This window comes from Rhodamnia argentea, chromosome 4 (genome assembly GCF_020921035.1).
Source record: "Rhodamnia argentea isolate NSW1041297 chromosome 4, ASM2092103v1, whole genome shotgun sequence".
NCBI classification, from domain to species: Eukaryota; Viridiplantae; Streptophyta; class Magnoliopsida; order Myrtales; family Myrtaceae; genus Rhodamnia; species Rhodamnia argentea.
The window spans coordinates 6,420,311-6,439,828 of record NC_063153.1 but is presented as its reverse complement, the minus strand read 5'-3'; the positions used below and the strand labels follow the sequence as shown (position 1 = coordinate 6,439,828).

The 19,518-nt window shown below is 40.0% G+C and overlaps 2 protein-coding genes across 3 annotated transcripts; both read left to right on the top strand.

The window, feature by feature from the left end:
* Positions 1 to 1,465: 1,465 nt before the first annotated feature.
* On the top strand, positions 1,466 to 3,922 carry LOC115736224. Of its 2 annotated transcripts, XM_030667805.2 has the most exons (7): positions 1,549 to 1,585; positions 1,941 to 1,987; positions 2,425 to 2,548; positions 2,663 to 2,764; positions 3,072 to 3,142; positions 3,241 to 3,303; positions 3,390 to 3,922. In XM_030667805.2, exons 3-7 carry the CDS (start codon positions 2,485 to 2,487, stop codon positions 3,708 to 3,710), a joined length of 621 nt encoding a protein of 206 aa, XP_030523665.1. In that variant the 5' UTR covers positions 1,549 to 1,585; positions 1,941 to 1,987; positions 2,425 to 2,484; the 3' UTR covers positions 3,711 to 3,922. The 2 variants fall into 2 exon arrangements, with proteins under 2 accessions (XP_030523664.1, XP_030523665.1); XM_030667804.2 differs by lacking the exon at positions 1,941 to 1,987 and having other exon boundaries at positions 1,466 to 1,585.
* Positions 3,923 to 4,794: 872 nt separating this feature from the next.
* On the top strand, positions 4,795 to 8,187 carry LOC115736220 (probable receptor-like serine/threonine-protein kinase At5g57670). Its single transcript, XM_030667795.2, has 10 exons — positions 4,795 to 5,213; positions 5,350 to 5,468; positions 5,559 to 5,677; positions 5,757 to 5,878; positions 5,962 to 6,351; positions 6,449 to 6,703; positions 6,995 to 7,152; positions 7,239 to 7,454; positions 7,593 to 7,742; positions 7,825 to 8,187. Exons 1-10 carry the CDS (start codon positions 5,081 to 5,083, stop codon positions 7,969 to 7,971), a joined length of 1,809 nt encoding a protein of 602 aa, XP_030523655.1. The 5' UTR covers positions 4,795 to 5,080; the 3' UTR covers positions 7,972 to 8,187.
* The last annotated feature ends 11,331 nt before the right edge of the window (positions 8,188 to 19,518 follow it).

The window sequence follows — 19,518 nt, the reverse complement described above, 5'->3', positions numbered from 1 at the left end:
TAGAAGTATCAAAAGTTTCACACGACGCCCATTTTAGTGTCAGAAGTTCTTGTCGGCCCACTTAAGTGCCAAATCGGAGGAAAAAACGATCACTTATGAGTGCTTAGTGACAAATTCAAGTCAAAAATACACGTGGCCTTTTAAATTAAATTTTAATATCTAGGTATTTTTTTATATATAAAAAAGTCCACGTGGAGGATGAGTCGGCTTTCAATCACAAAGCTCTCCTGTTTTCGCCGTTGCTTCTGCAAGCGAGAGAGCTAACCCCGAGAAACTCCCCCTGCAGTCTTCATTCTCGTTGTTGTCGATCGTTGCCTTCACCGAAGGGCTTCTCATCTCTGTCAGTTCGGCCGCCACAAGGATGTTCTTGTGGTGCACACAACTTGTTCGACAAATTGCCCGAACTGATTCCGTGAATTTGTCCTTAATCCTGACTTGTTCTGTGTGTATAACATATGTCACAAGATTGCAACCTCTTTGTCGATGGTCGCCTTGTGTCTCCTCTCGCGCTTCTTCTCCTGGCCAACGAACGATTCGAAAAATCGGAATTGAGGAAAAAATTCGAAATTTGTGGCGAGCTCAAATCAATGAGGGTAGGAAGTTTACCTTGGGTTGACGAGGCTCTCATCTTCGTTGCTGTCTGAAGTCAACATGGAGGAGGTTGGGCAGCGATCAAGTCGCGATTTGGAGGAGAATAGCGTGGTTTTGGGGGAAAATCGAATTGGGGAAAATTCAATTAGGGTTTCTAATTTGAGGCAAACCTACGAGACGGCGTCGTTTAGGGTTATATGCTGACTAGGCACGCCGGCGAGTCAGGTCGATATGAGAAATTAATAAAAATTTGTCATGCAAGATATCCGGCGACCTTTAGTCAATCCTAAGTCGACCATAAAACGGTTGAATTTCTCAACTTTAGTGGCCGCTGAGGGGCGAAATTTGCCTAAGTCCTACGAGTCGCCGGCCCTAGCCTTTGGCCGATCGATGGACCTCGGCGAGCGGTTGGAGGAAGAAGATAGGGAAGGAAAAAAAGAAAAAAAATAAACAAATAATATTAAAATATTGCGCATCGGTAACTTTCAGATAAAATTGAAGAGATGGACTGAATTGACAGTAAATTTGATATTGAATTGACACGAATATATAAAATTTAGGACTAAATCAGTCTAATTATAATAGGCTCGCTAATGCTAGTATGTCTAGAATGTATTAGCTTGTCGGATAGTATTTAAGGTTGGTCTGTAAAATTTATAATTGTTTTAAGACCGGTCTATAAAATTGTTATGCTAAATAAAATGACATACTACGCCATTGCATTACTTTATCAATTGAGTCACTGAAATGGAAAACTGTATAAGATGGGTAGAGTAGAAATTCAATCGTAATCATTAGATAAGCAAACTATAAGATGGTCGCTGATATTGGGCCCACGCATACAACGATGACAAAGAAGAATAATGGGCCGACCCGAACCGTATCCCGGTCCAACTCGAATATCATCATCTTGACTTCACCGTCCATCCCCCCTCTCTCAGACGCCCCAAAAAACCCGCCGGCCGCCGAGCGCTAGCTGCTGAGACACAGACAGGTTCTCTCTCTCTCTCTCTCCTCTTCTTCTACTCTAGTTCTCTCTCAAGTTTGCCTTTTTCTTTTGTTTTGATGGCCAAGATTCGTCTTTTTTTACACCCCAGTTATGCATAGTAGGAATTTCCGGTGGCAACAGGTGACTTGTGCCTTCAAGGAATCGGGAAGTTTAAGTTTTGAACAAGCTTGGGTACTTTGTTTTGGTGACTTCTAGTGAGTCACTATGAGTAATCCTTCTGATGTCGATTCGGACTCATGTTGTGTTCACCGTAGAACAACATTGTGGGAACCTTTTTTTTTTTTTTTTATAGTTAGTTTAGGTGCTGAAGAGTTGATTGCGGTATGCTTATTGTTAGCTGTCTATGATCGATGGGCAGGTTTCGGGGGCTTTTGTCTTGAGTACAGGGTTAAATCAGCTGTCTATGAAGCTCGTTTTGCTCTAGGATTTGTTTGTGAGTCTAGGATGATGTACATTTGATTGCCAGAATGCTGTCAAAGACTTTTTTTTTTTTTTTTTTTTGTGGCTAAAAATAATGGAGTTTGGGTGTTTACATGAAATACTAACCCTTGGTTCAAAGAGGATCGAAGAGGAGACTCTTGAAACAAGATTTGTGGGTTAACTTTGAAGTTAGAATTGTTCTCTATTAAGATGAGTTGTATTGTTGTTTTTATGTCCTCTTGGTATTTATTTGTGAAACGTGATTGATATCATAGGCAACTAGGACAAACTTTTGTTAATTCTGGCTGCGAATAGTTTAATTACTAAGCCCTTTTAAGCTAGTAGAATATTTAGTACCTTCTTTCTCCAGACAAAATTATGATCTGATCCTGTTCTACATTCAGTGACATCTTCAATCTCTCGACTTCACTTTTTGCCACAGTGCTTCTACATAGCCAGCAGAGATGGAGACTACAAGTCAAGAGCTTCTGAAATTAGAGAATGAGAGTTTCTCTTCCTCATTAAAAGGTACGGCTTTTACCTTGATCTTTGGGCTGTAACATTGGCTTCTGTTCGCATGGGTCAAATAGGTGTGTTTAATGTCGTCATTCTTTTTTTCTTTGTTATGTGTTTTATATGCAGAGTCCACCTTGTTTATATGTAAAGAAAAGGATTCGGTCTCTAAAAGAAAGCGACCGCCTCCCAATGGAAAGCCATTAACGAGTTCAGTTCCTTCTAGCCAAGGTATTCAATTTGCCTGTCTAATTTTTCGATCAGGATAGCACATGTTTTATGCTTCAGTGGAGATTTCTGCTGAGAGAGGACTTCCAAAATATTATGATTGATTTTATATGGTTGTGTAATGTGTTAGCTTGGTCTCAGGAGCTTGTTCTCTTGTTTGTTTCCTATTAAAGTATCCACATCGCTTGTCTATGGGCTATGTGCCATGTATATATGTAGCCTTGCTCCACCTGGCAGCTTAAGCTTTTAATTGGATTTTCTAGTCCCGAAAGGGGAAAATTTAATACTCGTCTTTTTGGCATTGCTTCAGTTCTTGGAAAAGTGAGAGATTTTCTGGGAGTCATGTCTGAGGCTAATAAAAAACTGCAGGTTGAAGTCAAGGTTTGTTAAATCATCTTGGTCCTTTGTGACGTTGCCTTTTTCAGCACTATTGCTCTGTCTCGTCTTGACCTACCATGCGCAATTCTTGGTTTGTGTAGGACAATCCCGAAAGATATGACATTGAAGTTCTCAACGGGAATGAGTCAGAAATAATAGAAATGGTATTTTTCCGCTGCTCTATGATGTTCCCTGGTATAATTTTGGGTTATGAAATGGTCACCTGATGCTGTTGACCTTAAAATAACAGGACTTAATGCTGGGGGTTGCCGATCTTCATACCCCTGAGGCAGTAGCTGCTGCAGAATCTGCAGTTGCAAGTCATCATCCTCTGAATCCCTTAGCTGCCAGCATTGGTGAAATGGATTCAGAAGATTCTACCAATGACGATGATGATGACAGCGATGATGGCAGTGAGGACAGTGATGACGATTGTGGTACTAGCCAAGCAGGCATGCCCGTAAAGCACGGGAGATCTGAAAATGCCGAAGAAGATTCGCATGGATTGATAGGAAGGAAACGGTCAAGAAAGCAACCAAAAAAGAGGCCTGAGATTGTCGAGTTGTCTTGATTCTGTTTTGTAATTGTGTCCAGTAATATGAGAAGTGCAAAGGCAGGAGTTTCTTAATTCCTTTGCTTAGCGCTTGAATGGAAATTGAACCCAAGAGCAATGTGTGAGGAATTTTGTTGTTTGCTAGCAATGTGTCAGGCATAGAATTCATATTGTTTGACTGGTGGTGAGACAGATATAAGGGAGGTAATAGTGCATCACATTACAAGGAATTGCTCGAATGAGAAGGGGGATTATCGTATGGGAATCATCAGTCATACTTGCAATGCAAGTAGAACCAGCTTTCATGTGGCCAAACCAAGTCTAAGGGGCCGGTTGTTTGAGCTAAGCTAAAAGTGGAAATTTACTCTTTCACCAAATTTAAAAATATTAGCCAAGTTAAAAAAAAGTGTACGTGTTGTCGACATTTGCATTTCGGGAACATTTCAAGTGCTTCAAATTTAACGAATGCCAAAAATAAGGAGCAGCATGAGTTGATTTAAGAGGTCCGACATCTCTCCGTTCAGTGCCATATCCTGCTTACTCCAAACTCGATATCGAAACAACCTGCTTGTTAATCCCCATCAAACTCACCAACATTTCATGAGGACATGCATCAGTAGCACGTGTGACTGGGAAAACCTTGAAGCCACTCTCTCTCTCTCTCGATCTCTTGAAAGTATTGTATACAATCATGGTAAAGGATGATGTGTGGTCTCATGCACAAAACTGAAGTGGCAAGAAAACAGTGAACATCTCCAAGTTTCCCCACTCATCATGGAGTGAAGAGGCCTTCTTAGACTGACTGGCTCTTCACAGACCCCCCCTCCCACCAAACCCCAATAACTGTACCTTTATGCTTTATCTAACCTCTTTTGGAGGGCTTGAGGCCTTCCTTTTGGCTTCCATAGCAAGACAAATCGAATGTATCTCGCCAACCCGCCTTTGCTTATCCTCCAAAGCACCCAAGGAGTCCACCATAACCAATTAAAGAGGAAAAGAACACAAGCAGGCACAGAAGAAAGAGTAATTACTGCAGAGACAGAATTTTTTGGATATGAACCAACCGCATTTTAAAAGTCTGCATATCTCATCTTTGTTCTGTGGATCCCACGAGAGAGCGAGAGAGAGAGAGAGAGAGAGAGAGATCACTTTTTTTTTTTTAACTGTCTGACACTGCAAAAGAGGTCTTTTTTTATGCTTCTTAAACAAGAATGATGGAATGAGGGAGCTGACGTGGTGTCATCCTCTCTCACTGATCACAATCATGTTCTAGTGATTCCCCACTCATTTATAAGCTTGGCCTTGAGTGCTCCTAAGGGCAAGATAGTGACATGAGCAAGTGAAGTACCCCCGCAGATTCCTCTGTCAGCAACCAAAAAAAAAAAAAAATGAGGCCTTCGAGTGCTGCTAACATACTGGTTGGCATCTCTTCAGACCCATCTGAAAGCAGAGATCTTCTCTCATGGGCAGTCACAACCTTAGCTCGTCCTCATGACAATATTGTTGCCCTCCATGTCCTGGGTCAGTTTACCATCTACAGTTGTTCTGTTGAGTAGAATCTGTGTATTGTGCTTTCGTTTACCTAATGACAAATGCCGGTCCTAAACCGGTGATCTTTGATCTAATGATATGTACTTCCCTTCCTTGTAAACAACAGTGGGTGGATACGTGAAGAAGGGACAAATCACCCGGAAATGTCTGCCGAAAATCCGCAGAGCAAAAGCTTATGTTATATCTGTGCTGGGTGAATTCGCTAAGACCTGCCAGTCACACCAGGTGCACTATCTTCAAATTCTTTATGGAATTGTATCAGATTAACTGATTTTGAGTGTCTGTTTCTCGGAGCTCATTGTCCTTACTTTTCAGATAAACTTGGAAGCTAGAGTAGGATTCAGCACAAGTGTTGGGAGAGGTCTAGTTAAAGAAGCGAAATCTATTTCAGCAGAATATCTCCTTCTTCGGGGATCGAGAGGAGAATCTGCTAGGTAACAGTTTTCTTGTGAAAATCTACTTTATGACCTGCAATTTCTGATTCCTTTACCTTTTTTGCCTAATTCAAATCAGATACTCACATGGGATTCTAAGGTATTGTTTTGAGAATGCACCTCAAGACTGTGCAGTCGTCTCGGTGGGGAAATGTACTACGAAACAACAGACTTACACATCTCCTCCCAAGCAATCAAAAGGTTGGTTGTAGTAAAATCTATTAATTTTAATGTTCCGATGGAAGTTATTGTCAGCTGAAAATATCTGTGTTTGCTTCTGACAGTTAAAACTCATCAACTAAGTTCAACATGGCCGAACCAGACAATTTGCAATGGCATAGAACAATCCCATGTTAAGTTTACCGATCTGGAAACAAAGAGTACAAGGTTTTCACCAACAACAGTTCTTGATGATCTTGAAAAGGATTCTTGGACAACCACAGATGAATATACCTCTAGCTTCCGTGACTCTATTGTGGCAGCAACCCCTCCTCGGCCTCAAAATGTCAAGGCAGGATCAATCAGAAGGAAATGTGCATCTCCCTGCAAATTCATATACTCTTTATTGATTTCACCATTTAGAAAAAGAAATACTAAAACAGAGAGCCACCAGCCTCCGCTGCGGTGCTTCAGTCACGAGAAAATCCTGAATGCTACAAATAATTTCCATCCAGGTAAACTTCCGAATCTGGAAGTGACAAAATGAAGCTGTACGAGATTTGGGAATGTGCTTTATCAATTTTTTATTTCCGTTTTCGATTCATCCTGCAGATAATATGGTGGGACAAGGTGGGTTTTCAGAGGTATACCGAGGCAATCTTTCCAATGGACAGGTAATAGCAGTGAAGAGGTTGGCCAAGGACAACAATGATGAAAACAAAGAAAGAGAATTTCTGATGGAATTGGGCACAATAGGACATGTCAGCCATCCCAATACCGCCAGCTTAGTTGGTTATTGTGTTGAAAACGGGCTCTACCTGGTTTTCAACTTCTCTGAGAATGGAAATTTGGCTTCTGCTTTGCATGGTGAGTATCACTTCCCTTGGCCAAAGTAACTGTCAAGCCCATAACTTGCTGCAAAAAATGTCCAAAACTTCAATCATTCTGTAGAGATCAACAGGAAGGTCAAGCCTAATCAACAGCATAGTTAAGAAGCTGAGAAAGATAAGAAAGAAGTGAAAAATCAAAAGTAAAAGATCAGGGCAAGCAAGACTCTGGGAATTATTTGTCCAAAAGTATCGTTTCTAAAGTGGTATGGTTCTTCTTTTAGTTGAAAAATTCCATGTTTCAGTGGCATTATAGCTCTCTCTCTTTCAGGTAAAGCAACCGAGTCACTTGAGTGGCCCATACGATACAGGATTGCCCTGGGCGTTGCAAGAGGTTTGCACTATCTTCACAAATGCTGCAAGCATCGCATTATTCATCGAGACATAAAAGCGTCAAATATCCTTCTCGGCCCTGACTACGAACCACAGGTAGAAAATGATTATATTTTCGCAGCTTCGAGCTGCATAGCGATTTTTCATGCCATTCCGCATAAACTTCGGTGTCCTTTCTGTAGATTACCGACTTTGGTCTAGCAAAGTGGCTACCAAACAAGTGGACTCATCACGCCGTGATTCCAATCGAGGGCACATTCGGTTATATTGCACCAGAGTATTTCATGCATGGGATTGTGGACGAAAAGACGGATGTGTTTGCATTTGGAGTGCTGCTATTGGAAATAGTGACCGGCCGTAGGCCTGTCAATTCATCAAAGCAGAACATTCTCCTCTGGGTATATCATCTTCATTTTTGCGTTTATATCAGTCAAAGAGGCCACTGCAGTGATTCGAATCACAACAATAAGAAAAGTAATCAATTCCTCATTTTCCTTTTCACTCATCTCTAATTGTTCAGCTAATTAACATTGTAGGCAATGCCTCTCATGGAATATGGAAACATTGCCGAATTGGCGGATCCGAAAATGGAGGGAAAGTACGACTCTGATCAATTGCACAAAGTGGTGTTAACTGCTTCCTATTGTGTGAGACAATCCTCTCTATTGCGACCGACGATGAGTGAGGTACATGAAACCTTTTAGCTTAGTGAAAAGCATGTCGCTATATAAAGTTTGCCCTGTCTGAATGAATAATCTCATGAACTAGGTGTTGGAGCTCCTGACTAATGGCCTCGACTCCGACATAGCAAAAAGCTGGAGGACACCCAAATTCTCCTCTGATGAGATGGATGACTACTCCATGGTATTTGGATACGAAGTTCCAACCGATATTTCCTTGGAGGATTCCGTGTGAGTAGGCGATTGCGTTGGCAATTCATTATGTCTAGATGTTGTCGAAATTCTTTGTTTACAAGGTTCAAGCATATTCAACAGAATTCAGTTGCTTTTAGACCAAGTCCTACATTTGTAACTTCAGTTCTGTAAATCTTATATTGAACAAGGTACTGAAACATAGAGGATGTATCTAGCTTGGCTTGACTATTTCCCAATATATATTTTTTCCTCTGCATTTGCTGATTCAGTGCACAGATTTGATGACTGCCAGTAAAGTGACAGGTTGTTATTCCTTAGGTCTGTTTACGTACACATTAGCTTAATTGTCAAGATTATGAAAATGCACCAAGGAATATGCCAGCCATGTTCTTACAACATCCTCGTCTAGCAGTATGTCATGGCAATTGCCAATTAAGTGACTCTAGTGCTGCTTGCAGTAACTGAGGACAGTTCATGGGCTTCTCGATTCAAATTACAAATGTATTTGTGTACTTTGTCTTAAAAGAAACCCCAAGCTAAGGGAGGAAGCATCTCCGCGTCTTGGATCACTCAACTTGATGGCTGAACATAGGACAGATTGACGAATTCATGTTCGATACAGACCGGCTTACCTAGCGAAATTAGCCCTGCTGTCCCCAGAAAAGAAATCAATGAAGTCGACTCAGAGATGATGTGTTCTGTCCTAGAAACGATCTAACAGATTCAGACAAGAACCGTCGCTAGCTTTCTTGGGTTGCTTACATCACTGGATAAATGGAAAGGATCATAACCTCATGGCTTAGAATCAAAGCAGGCTCTGAGTCGTCTGGCCACTCCTGGAATCTTGAAATCACTGAGAAACTCAAGTGTATACTGCAGAACCCGTGTGTTGCCCGTGGATTCAAAGTTTCGCAAATTTTTTCTTTTTTTGGTCTAAAGAAAGATTCCATTCATTGATCAAGATAATATTTGAGAGTTATGGAGAATGCTTTCAAGCTCCCAAATAACTACAAAAAAAATTGAATAACAAAAAGCAAATTCTATAACAAAAAGCAAATTCTACAACAAGAAGCATACTCTCACCCTTCAAGAATAGATCTATTCATCCTTCAAGTTTTGCTAATTTGAAAGCGGAATTTCAATTCTAGATATAGAGAACTTTTAGGGATGCAAGAGAAGGAAACTAAGACAAAAAATTTTTAAGACAACAAGAAATTTTTTTTTTTTTTTTGTGACCCAAGGAACCCCCGCACGGCCGGCGATCGGGAGTAAACCCTGGAGGCAACACGTGCTAGCCACCACACACGTGCCACCGATTAAGTCACCCCGCAACGTCCTTGGGATTCAAACACTCAACCTTTTGCGAGAGGAAGAGTGCGCGAACCAGCGGCGCCACCCGGGTGGGATAGCAAGAAATTAGTTCCAAGCAAAATGTAGGTATCATTTTCTTTCGTAAACTAGGGGAAATGACACAAACAATACCTAAAATTTAGCTCAATGTACAATGTCACCATGAATTATTGGTAAATATTTAATTTAGTCCTTCCATTTGTTCAACCGACAAATCAAAACATATTTTGATGATGTGAGTTATTATATGCTGAGTTGAATTTTAAAAAATGATGAGTCAACTATCCATCATTTTACCAAGGAAAAAAATTTAAGGCTGATGAAGACAAAGATAATTGCGATGAATATCTTATGCAACTAATGCAAATGTAACTTTTCTTTTGGTTTATCGTTCAAACTTGACGGATTGACAGCCGTGTGTGAGTAGATTTCGATAACTTGAATTAATGAAATGACAACATTCAACATTTTTTGCTCACTTTCCTATTTCATTCCTTATTATACGTACCAAGATTAGCATCGAAGGTAATCTCTCTTTTTGTTGCACTCCCTGCCATCAGATCTCGTAGCTCAATTTTCATGGTCATCCTCGATCCTCTGAAAAGAAAACTTGCTATCTCATGGCGTGCCAAGGCCTGAAGCCTCGTGCCAAGGCCTGAAGCCTCGTACCAATCCAATCATCTTGATCTCCATCGCCTCTCTAAGTTCAATAATTCCGATTTTTCACTCAGCCAGATCACTCACAAACCAAAACCCAAATCGCCTGCCATCTCCATCGTCCATCTTCATTGTCTAACAATGGCTATGGTGATACGCAGATCGCTCAAGCCTCGAATGCAATCGCCATCGTCTCGTAGCACGAGGCCTCCGACAAAAACCACCAAGAAAACTGACGTCTGCCACCATTGGCTTGCTTGATACTGCTCCAGAAACCCGTGCTATTTCCTACATGGCAGTGGCGGAGCCAACCAAAGGTTCAAATCACTCCCATCAACGTTGGTCTCTTAGCTACCACCGCATTGCGCAGGATCAAGATCGTCATCATCAATCCCGAAAGCAATAGCCACAGAAACGGAACAAGCTATGCCTGGGCTTCCAGGAATAACTGCACTCGTGGCGAGAACTGTCGATTCTTGCATTTGTGGTCCCTTAGCAGCGAGTTCACCATGCTCGCCCAGCTCCATGGCCACCAACAGGCTATCACTGGCCTTAGCCTCCACTCTGGCACCGGAAGGATCTTCTCAAGCCCCCGTGACAGAATGGTTTGGGGCGTGTGCTAGTGCGTTCCAAGTCAAGCGTGAGGTCGGGTCTCTCCTTATGGAAGGTCCACAGGTGTATGTCGGAGTCCTTGACGCCGTTAAGGCCTACAATGCTGACCTCCATCGAGTTCTCTCTTCTAGGGGCCATCGGGCAAGTCTATGCCGCGATCATGGGCAACAGCACACTGTTCGCCGGCGACCAGGATGGGGCCATCCTTGCCTGGCAGATGCCTCCCGTCTCCGATGCCAAGACCCCTTCCACTTTGTCAGGAAACTCGAGGGCCATCGACTCGCAGTGATCTCGTTCATGATCGGCAACACTCTTGTACTCGGGCTCGATAGACTCGACCATGAGAGCATGGGACAAGCCGACCTTGGAGTGCGCGCACTACGTGCAGACACTGGAGGCTCACTCTAGTGCAGTAACATCTCTGTTGTGCTGGGATTGCTACGGTCAAGGTATGGGGACAGGGAGGATGGCGAGGCGAGCGTTCTTGAACTGGTGCATGAGCTCAAGGAGAGCCATGGCGTGGTGAGGCTCTTCGACATGCACCATGGAGATGCGAGGCCAGTAACGTTCTTCTCCTGTGAGAACGGCACAGCCCGTATGTACAAGTTGCCCTCATTCACAGATAGAGTGAGGATCTTTGCGAGGAAGGAAGTGAAGAACATCCACACAGGTAGTGAAGACCATCCGGACTGGCGACATCGGCTAATTCTTCAACGAACTGGTATTTTCTCAACTTGTATGATCAAGAGAAAAAAAATACAAAAGACTTGAAGTTAGATGTGGATGTCTTGCTTTTATCAAATTTAAGGTTGAGAATGGCATTTATGAAGTAGTATGTTTCCAAGCATAATCATAAACTTACACGGGAACATCAAAAACACTTGATAATATGTGGAAAAATGATTTATGATAATTACAATGGTGTTTTAGTTGACATGGCTAAAGATGGCATTGGGGGGATTATGGCATATAAGTTCTCGGCAAACAAATGAGGAAAAGCCAAAATTTCATCATACAAATCAAGTGTGGTTGTGCTAGTGACGATGATAAATTGATAATACTAAGGCTTCTTTTGTGTGAGATGTCGGTCACAAACCATGTTTTGTGCCATCTGTCATAACTACACTTGAGATAGACCGACATTTCACACAAAGAAATCCATCATCACTAGCATCAAACCGAAGTTTTGACTTCCTCCTCCTTTGTTTGCCAAGAACTTACATGATATAATCCCCCGATACCAATTTTAGCCATGTCAACTAAAACACCTTGTAAGTATCATAAATCATTCTTCCACATCTTATCAAGTGCTTTCAATGTCCCCGAACAAATTTATCATTATGCTCGAGAATATATTTTGTGCCTTCATAAACGACATTATCAACCTTAAATCTGATAAAAGCACAACAACACAAAAGTCTATGCCTTCATAAAGGCCAAGTATTCCATTTTTTTTCTTGAACAGATGAAAGAATACCTCTGACAATTACACACAAAAGTCCTTCCAGTCATTTCTCCTTTGCCTTTGTTTCTTATCTTTCCTCACTCCAAATCCTGTGCCTATTGCACCTATTGCATGCATAGGCCATATGCTTCAAGCTCAAAGCTCACTTGCAAAGTCATTCTTATTGTAGAATCTTTTTCCAAATCACTGGTTACAAGTGCTAGATGGGCAGTTTCATGCTGCAAGCAAAGAACAGAAAATATTTGACGTACTGCTTTTACGAGCGAAATAACATCTTATCCACTTTTTGAGAAAACAAAATCTTTCACAGAGTATGAGTTCAGGATTACCTCTGATTCAGCCATTGGATAACCTTACACATACAAATTAACTAACTAATCGCAAGCGAACCATTGTTAGCCAGAGTTGTAGCACGCAAATCGCGGAGAGTCTCCATGAGATGAAGTAATGCAGTGCTAGCGATGGGCCCAAACTAGGGCCAACCTTAATGCCCAATATGAGAATAGAAAAATGTTGAAAAGGTAGGGAACACACAATAAGTTGGCCAAAGCTGTCTCCACCCCTTCGAATATAATTCATCCCTATTGGAAAACACAATCCTCAAATTCATTAGCATAATACAATCAGCAAAGGCAAATAACGGAACAAACTCCCAAAAAGCAAGCTTCTCTGATGATGGGAAAGGGGTGGGAGAAATTATTAGTTTATAACTGCCATCCTCAAATTTAAATTTCAGAAATTAACGCATGCAAAGAGTTTGACATTGCTGTTTTAGAACTCAAAACAACTCATCTCCATCTGTAAGATAACACTTCCGTTTGAGCCTAGAAGAATTAAGATCCACACCTTGTAGCAATTCTCAAAAACAGAAGTTCTAACATCCCCAAAGAGATACATATAATGCGATAACCATAATCAGAAATGCTAAGGAAGAAGCTGCTGCCATCATATGTCTCTCAGCATATTTGGAGTATTATGCACAATGTGCAAAGCATAGGGATAAATTGGTTTAACAAGACAGTTAGGCATATCAAGCAGGTCCAACTTTCTCCCCTCAGAAGATGGTTAGATTGAACATGCAGAACATAGTGTGCAAAAGAGAAAAAATATGTAAGACAATAAATCAGTGGTTCTAACGTCAACTTAACACGTCAATTCATGAGGTAGCGCTGGCGTTCCAACCCAGTTCCAACAATGCACTTCTCGGACCGAGTAAGTGGAACTGCTTGGCATTGCATATTCAAACTCATTAAAGCTCGATCCGCATCATTATGCTCAACAAAAGGAATGAGAGAACACAAGACGACACGATATGGTTATGGCAATTTTACCACCTCCCAAAATAGAGGACATGCAGGCAAAGAAGGTACACCATACAAGCCCTCGTTACCAGAGAAGCTGTACAACAAAGAATAAGGTTAGAGGGTTATCCAACTTATAAATTAGGATAGTATACTAGAAATCAAAATATGAAGGCATAAAGCATGCACCATTCAGAAAACTACGGAAACAATACATTGTTCCAGATCCAGAACATGAATCATGACTCAACAAAATTGTTATGAAACTTCAGGTATAGCGATCTATTTGTTGCATCTCCAAATGCACATTATGTATTGTTGAGCTATGGAAACCACAAATTTTTTCAAACAGGACTTAGTGGAAAGAGATAACAAGAACATAGTGGGCAAAAAACAAGAACATAGTATGCCAAAAATTGGAAAATTGATGACCAAAGAACAAGCAGTAAACTCACCATCAAGAACATGTTCTGCAGCACTTAGCGGGGTACAGGGGTTCAGGATAACTCCAGCTTTAGCTTGTAGACTTTAAATCTAACCAAAATTCAGTAAAAAGACGCATCAACTGTCGTAATGCAAGGGCAGGTGATGTACAGATGATTGGGAGCACTTCTAGTACGATCACGACGCTAGAGGAAGAGAGACTCACAGAAAACTTCGCCTGTCAGTATTATTCAGCTATGCATATACACAAACATATAGCGCCTAAAGTCCTCACACGTCACCGAGAAATTTCTTCACACCGCAAACCACATCAAACTCTTACGACGCAGCCGGAAAAGAAAGGAAAGTGAACTGATTCTCTTCACTCTATCCTTCGTTTCCTGGACCATACTCAGATCGAATTGCCATAAACAGTTCGTTACTCGCTTAGTTCCAACCAGAAACATGAAATCCGATCGAAACAACTTCCCCCAGAAGATTATACTCTTTCCGCACAGATTTAAACACTAGACAATCTCGAACTCCAAAAGAACATCTATCTATCAAAGAACACCGTTCCAAATTTTAGCTCCACGGACAAAAGCAGCGATAACTTCAATGCCAAGACTAAGGAGGAGGACGAGGAAGCAGCACCTGGTGAAAGCGACATTGCTCTGTCGACGAAGAGAATATCTCTGGAGCTTGAGACCTCCTCTGAATCCACAGATTTGAGATTGGAGTCTCGAAAAGCAAAGCGAAGCAGTTGACATCTCTATCTGTGTTGCTCTCTCCCTCATTCTGAATTGTTCCCTTGGAGGAGATTTTTTTATGGTTAGGTAGAGAGAGAAAGTTCGGTGTTGACGATTAAGGACCTGTTTCTCTGCGGGTATTTCACCAATCGTTCAGAAAGGGAGAGTCCTCTCTTCTGAGTCGGCCGGCTAGATCCACGACCGCACGGACTCTCTCTCTCTCCCTCTCTCTCCCCCCGACGATCCTCTTCTTCAGAGGGAAGCTCGTGCCATCGAGCCCCCCGACCTCGAGCAGCTGCCACCGGCGGGGCCGTTGGGAGTGACTAGTGAGGAGTCCGCAGAGGCGAGCGAGAGAGAAATAGGAGATGGTGGTCCTGATTGATGGATCGCGGCGGCGAGCGGTGGTCGTAGTTAGATTTTGCGAGACAGTGAGGAGAGAGAGAGAGAGAGAGGAGAGTCGGCAGATGCTTCCGGAAAATGAAAGGTGGGACTCGTCACGGTACGTCGGGGCCGATCCACAGTTATTCTATTCTCGAAATTATTTTTGGCCAAAAATAAACTTTTATTCCTAAACGAGTTTTTAAGCAGTCACGTTTAATAAGGACACAACATTAATGTTTTCGAAATATAAATCCGTTTGATAATAAAATAAAATTTTTGCAGTGCAACTGGCGAACGGCAACCTTGACCTACGATCGCCGACCGACGGACGATGATCAATGGCCGGACATCGAGAGAGAGAAGGACACGAGAGAGAAGGAAACTGTACTCGAGAGAGTAATGAAAAGAATTCATATTTCTATTTGGGATAATGACATAAATTGTCTCTGAACTTTAGTCCAATATATAATATTGTCCATGAACTTTTAGTTTGATTAATATGATCCCCGAATTTTAGCCCAATACGCGATATGATCCCCGAACTTAGGGAACATGTTCAACTTAATATTTGAATTATAGAAAGATGTTTGATGTAGTTCTTCCATTAATTCAAGTTTAGGGACAACATTAGATATTTTCTTATAATTTAGGAATTAAATTGAATATGTTATAAAGTTCCAAGGCCACATTAAACAAATTGAGAGTTCAAAGACCACATTAGACATTGAGTTAAAATTAATGGATCATAATGGTCAAATTAAATATTTAAGGATCACATTACACATTGAATGAAAATTTAAAGATTATTTGTGCCATTTTTCCTTTATGTTTCTATTACAAAAATAAAAAATTAAAAATATATACTTTTCATTTTTATTACAAACCTATTTATGGGCTAAAAATATATCCCAAAAATGGGAAAATAGATTTATTTACCAAACGAATTTTTATTCCATACTTGTTTTCAGCAACAGAAAAATTGAAAAAAATAAAGAAATAGAATTGTTATCATTCGTGTCCTAAATGAGCCGATCCCATGGTGACGAAGACAATCTCTCTCTCCGATATGCACACGGATTTTCTCTATTTTGCGTTAATATCATGAAAATTTTTAAATTGATACATCCGTGATAAATTTACCTTAAATTAATTTTTTACCATAAAAAGTCTCAAACTTGTACACTTATGACAAATTTATCCTCAGTTACCATGAAAAATGCTAAATCGGTATACTTGTGACAAACGGAAGGTAAAAACCTCAAATTGATGTAACATGCCATCTAACTTAGCAATTACACTGTAAAATTTAAAAAAATAAATGGATGATAAATTTATCACAAATGTATCAATTTAAATTTAATTTGAGCAAACACTAACGTTCGCATATTTGTTATTGGTAAATTGTTTCGGAAGACTTACAGTTACGTACAATCTTTGACTTTCATCTATGAAAGTCTTCGTTTGAAGTTTGGTCACACAGAAAAATGTATGTCTAAGGGTCAATTTGTTTGAAGAAAAATTAATTTCCAACTTTTTGGTGTTTGCATAAAAGAAAATTAATCGATTTACGAAAAATAACAAAACATTATCCATGGATTCAAAACGACGAGATTAAATTGAAGAAAAACTACTTCCTTTTCTTGAAAGAATGAAATCCTTTTTTATAAATCAACAAATAAATAAAAATTAACTGTTTTTCTTAAAATGATTTAATATTTTCTTTTATCATAAAATTTTGCCTCCGTTAACATTTTCGTTCTCCTTTTTTACTCTAACTGTTGGCGTTGTTCATCGTCTCTCCACCTACAAGGCCTTAGATGTTTACATTGCTCCGTCGAGAGCCGCCGGGTTTTGGTCAACGCTCTTCGAGAGTCGAGGGTTGCTGAGGACGGACGATCAATGGTCACGAGCCTATCTCATGCGAGATTTAGAGGGTCGTGAGTCTGTCTTAGGCAAGATCTGGAGGGTCACCGAGGTCGAGGCTTGCCTGTTTCCGCGACAAGGTTCAACCATGGGCGCTTGCCAAGGCCAAGGCTTGCATGGCTGCCATCGCTTCTAGTCACCGATGATGCTCGCCTTTGGCCACTGCTAATGCTCGGCTGGTAAACCACCCAAAAAAAAAAAAAATTCCCCTCTGTTTTTTCCTTTTTAAAAAAAATCTTAATTGATTAAAAAAAACAAAAGTCAATTATCCAAACTTTATTTGCTTTCAGCAAATAAAACTTGAGTTAAAGATTTTTGGGAATTTGCATTTCTCTAAAATTCTCCCAAACGCACCCTTAGTAAACTTAGTTGCATTGTTAAATGTAAAATGTAAACTAAAAGATCAAGCTCGTTTAACGAAAGAACCATTTCCCTAAATGCGTCGATTTATGAAAAAAATAAGTTCTACTCTCAACTCCGCATTTGTATAATTTAACATGTATGTTGTATGAAATAAGAATTCTATTACGACATAATCATTGTAATCAAGTGGTGGGCGTTTTTTGTTTCATTTTTAAAGTTGTCACCTGAATAGTATCATGCTTGTTAGTTAGGTCTGGTTTTTTTATTCTTTTCATCTCTTTGATTAGTCTACCTTGATTTCCAGCCTCGAGAGCTAAAACGAAAACCATGTAGACTAATTTATAGCAAAATCGCTCTTGTGAAAGTTCTTTGAAAAGATTTATTAGGGCGTCTAGGTTCAAATTTAAAAAAATTGCCAAAAAAATCTCAACCCTTTTGCACTTTTGCTAATTCATCATAAAGCTTCTTCACCTTTTGCTGATTCATTCTTATTGGTCGAAAATTGTTGATGTGTACGCCGACCATTCTTCGTGGCACTGTCCGCGCCGATATAGATAATTTTTAATTATTTTTATATGTTTTCCAAATTTTGCTAATCTTTTAATTTTTTTCTTTCTTTTTGCGTTCAAAGGCCAGCACACACTGGACCTTGGGCATGGGCCGTCGGTGGCCAAATTTGGCCATCGCGAGGGCAAGGGCAAGGACGCTCTTGCAAGGACGTCAACAATTTTCAATCAATAAAACTGAACTGGAAAAATATGAAGATTTAGGATTGATTAGGCAAACTTAAAAGATTTATCACTGAATTGGCAAAAATGCAAAAGGTTTATGACTTTTTTGATAATTTTCCCATTCAAATTACTTCACCACATTTTCCTTACTTTGTTACACATGTCAAAAAATTAATTTCTCCTAAATATTTTGCAATATATTTGTAAAGTATTTTGATTTAGTATTAATTTCATGACACACCCATTCCCAACTATTTTAAGAACAACAAAAGTGTTTGAGTAAGAAATATTCCCACTTACACCTATATATCATTCTCTTCTATTAGCTTTAAATATTTTCTAAAAGAAGTTGCTTGGATGATTAATTTTAGCAATGTACAATTCACTTCCATATCCCACGTTCTCTGTTGTTAACACGAATATTAGATATTTGATTATACCGTTGCAATAGCTAATATGTATCATTTTGAATTACTGAATTACTCCTTGCAAGAAAAACAATTGAGCATATTGGCCCAACTAAATGGAGAAAAAGAAAGGCTTAATATCACTAAAAATCTTAAGCCGATAATTCGAGCCACATTTACTCCAAAATATTTTTCTATCACAAAAAACCCTAAACCGATATATTTATGCCATATTTACCACAAATTAATTTTCTTGTCACAAAAAATTAGGGATTTTAGTAGATTTTTGAAACTTGAGGACGTTGTCCGAAATTTAGCAAGTTTTTCAATTTAAGATTTTGGTGATTTCAGATTTACTATAACTCAAAAAATAAATTATGATAAATGTTACATAAATGTATTGATTTGAAATTTTTCATGGGACGAAAATTAATTTGGATAAATGTAACATGAGTACCAGGCTAAAAAGAAACATGACAATTTTAAATAGGGTTAATACCATGGAAAACCCTAAACTGGTACACTTGTGACAAATTTACCCCAAATTATTTTTTTGACCACAAAAAATCCCAAACCGGTACACCCGTGACAAATTTACCCTAAACTGGTACACATGTGACAAATTTACTCTCCGTTAATTTTCATTAAATTTAACTATCAAATTGTTGATTTAGTGACATGTGATAGTTGACGGGTATACCAATATGGGGTTTTAACCCTCTATTTGTTACAGGTTTATCAATTTGAGATAGGCGATCTTCAGATCCGACAGGTACGGTCTCGTGGAAGGCAAAAGCATTAGAGACGAGGTCTTCGAGCCATCGCCTTTCTTTGTAAGATCGAAGACTTGCTTTCCGTATCATTGTTACCGGGTTATCCCCATGGTCTCCATGGTCGGGATCTTCGCCGCTGGCTACCCCTAAGGCTTACCTATTTATGTCAAATCGTGAACCTCCTTCCTTCGATAGTCTCTTCTTGTATGATGACACCATCCATAGCGCACGGATGGGTGGAGCACCAAGGGTTGTGTCCTCCCATACCGTAGCGGACCAAAAGCCAAAACAAAGTGACGATTTAACGGGGGGTGAATTTGTCACATGTGTACCAGTTTAGAGTATTTCGTGGTCAAAATAATTAGTTTATGGTAAATTTGTCACAAATATACCGGTTTAGGGTTTTTGGTGGTAAAAAAAATAGTTTGGGGTAAATTTGTCACATATGTACC

Excerpts from the sequence above, each read along its gene's own strand:
- LOC115736224 (XM_030667804.2), top strand. The coding sequence starts at position 2,485 with ATGGAGACTACAAGTCAAGAGCTTCTGAAATTAGAGAATGAGAGTTTC. Across the intron at positions 2,549-2,662 it reads TTTCTCTTCCTCATTAAAAG|AGTCCACCTTGTTTATATGT; the intron begins GTACGGCTTTTA and ends TTTTATATGCAG. Across the intron at positions 3,304-3,389 it reads AGTCAGAAATAATAGAAATG|GACTTAATGCTGGGGGTTGC; the intron begins GTATTTTTCCGC and ends TTAAAATAACAG.
- LOC115736220 (XM_030667795.2), top strand. The coding sequence starts at position 5,081 with ATGAGGCCTTCGAGTGCTGCTAACATACTGGTTGGCATCTCTTCAGAC. Across the intron at positions 5,469-5,558 it reads AGACCTGCCAGTCACACCAG|ATAAACTTGGAAGCTAGAGT; the intron begins GTGCACTATCTT and ends CTTACTTTTCAG. Across the intron at positions 6,704-6,994 it reads TTTGGCTTCTGCTTTGCATG|GTAAAGCAACCGAGTCACTT; the intron begins GTGAGTATCACT and ends TCTCTCTTTCAG.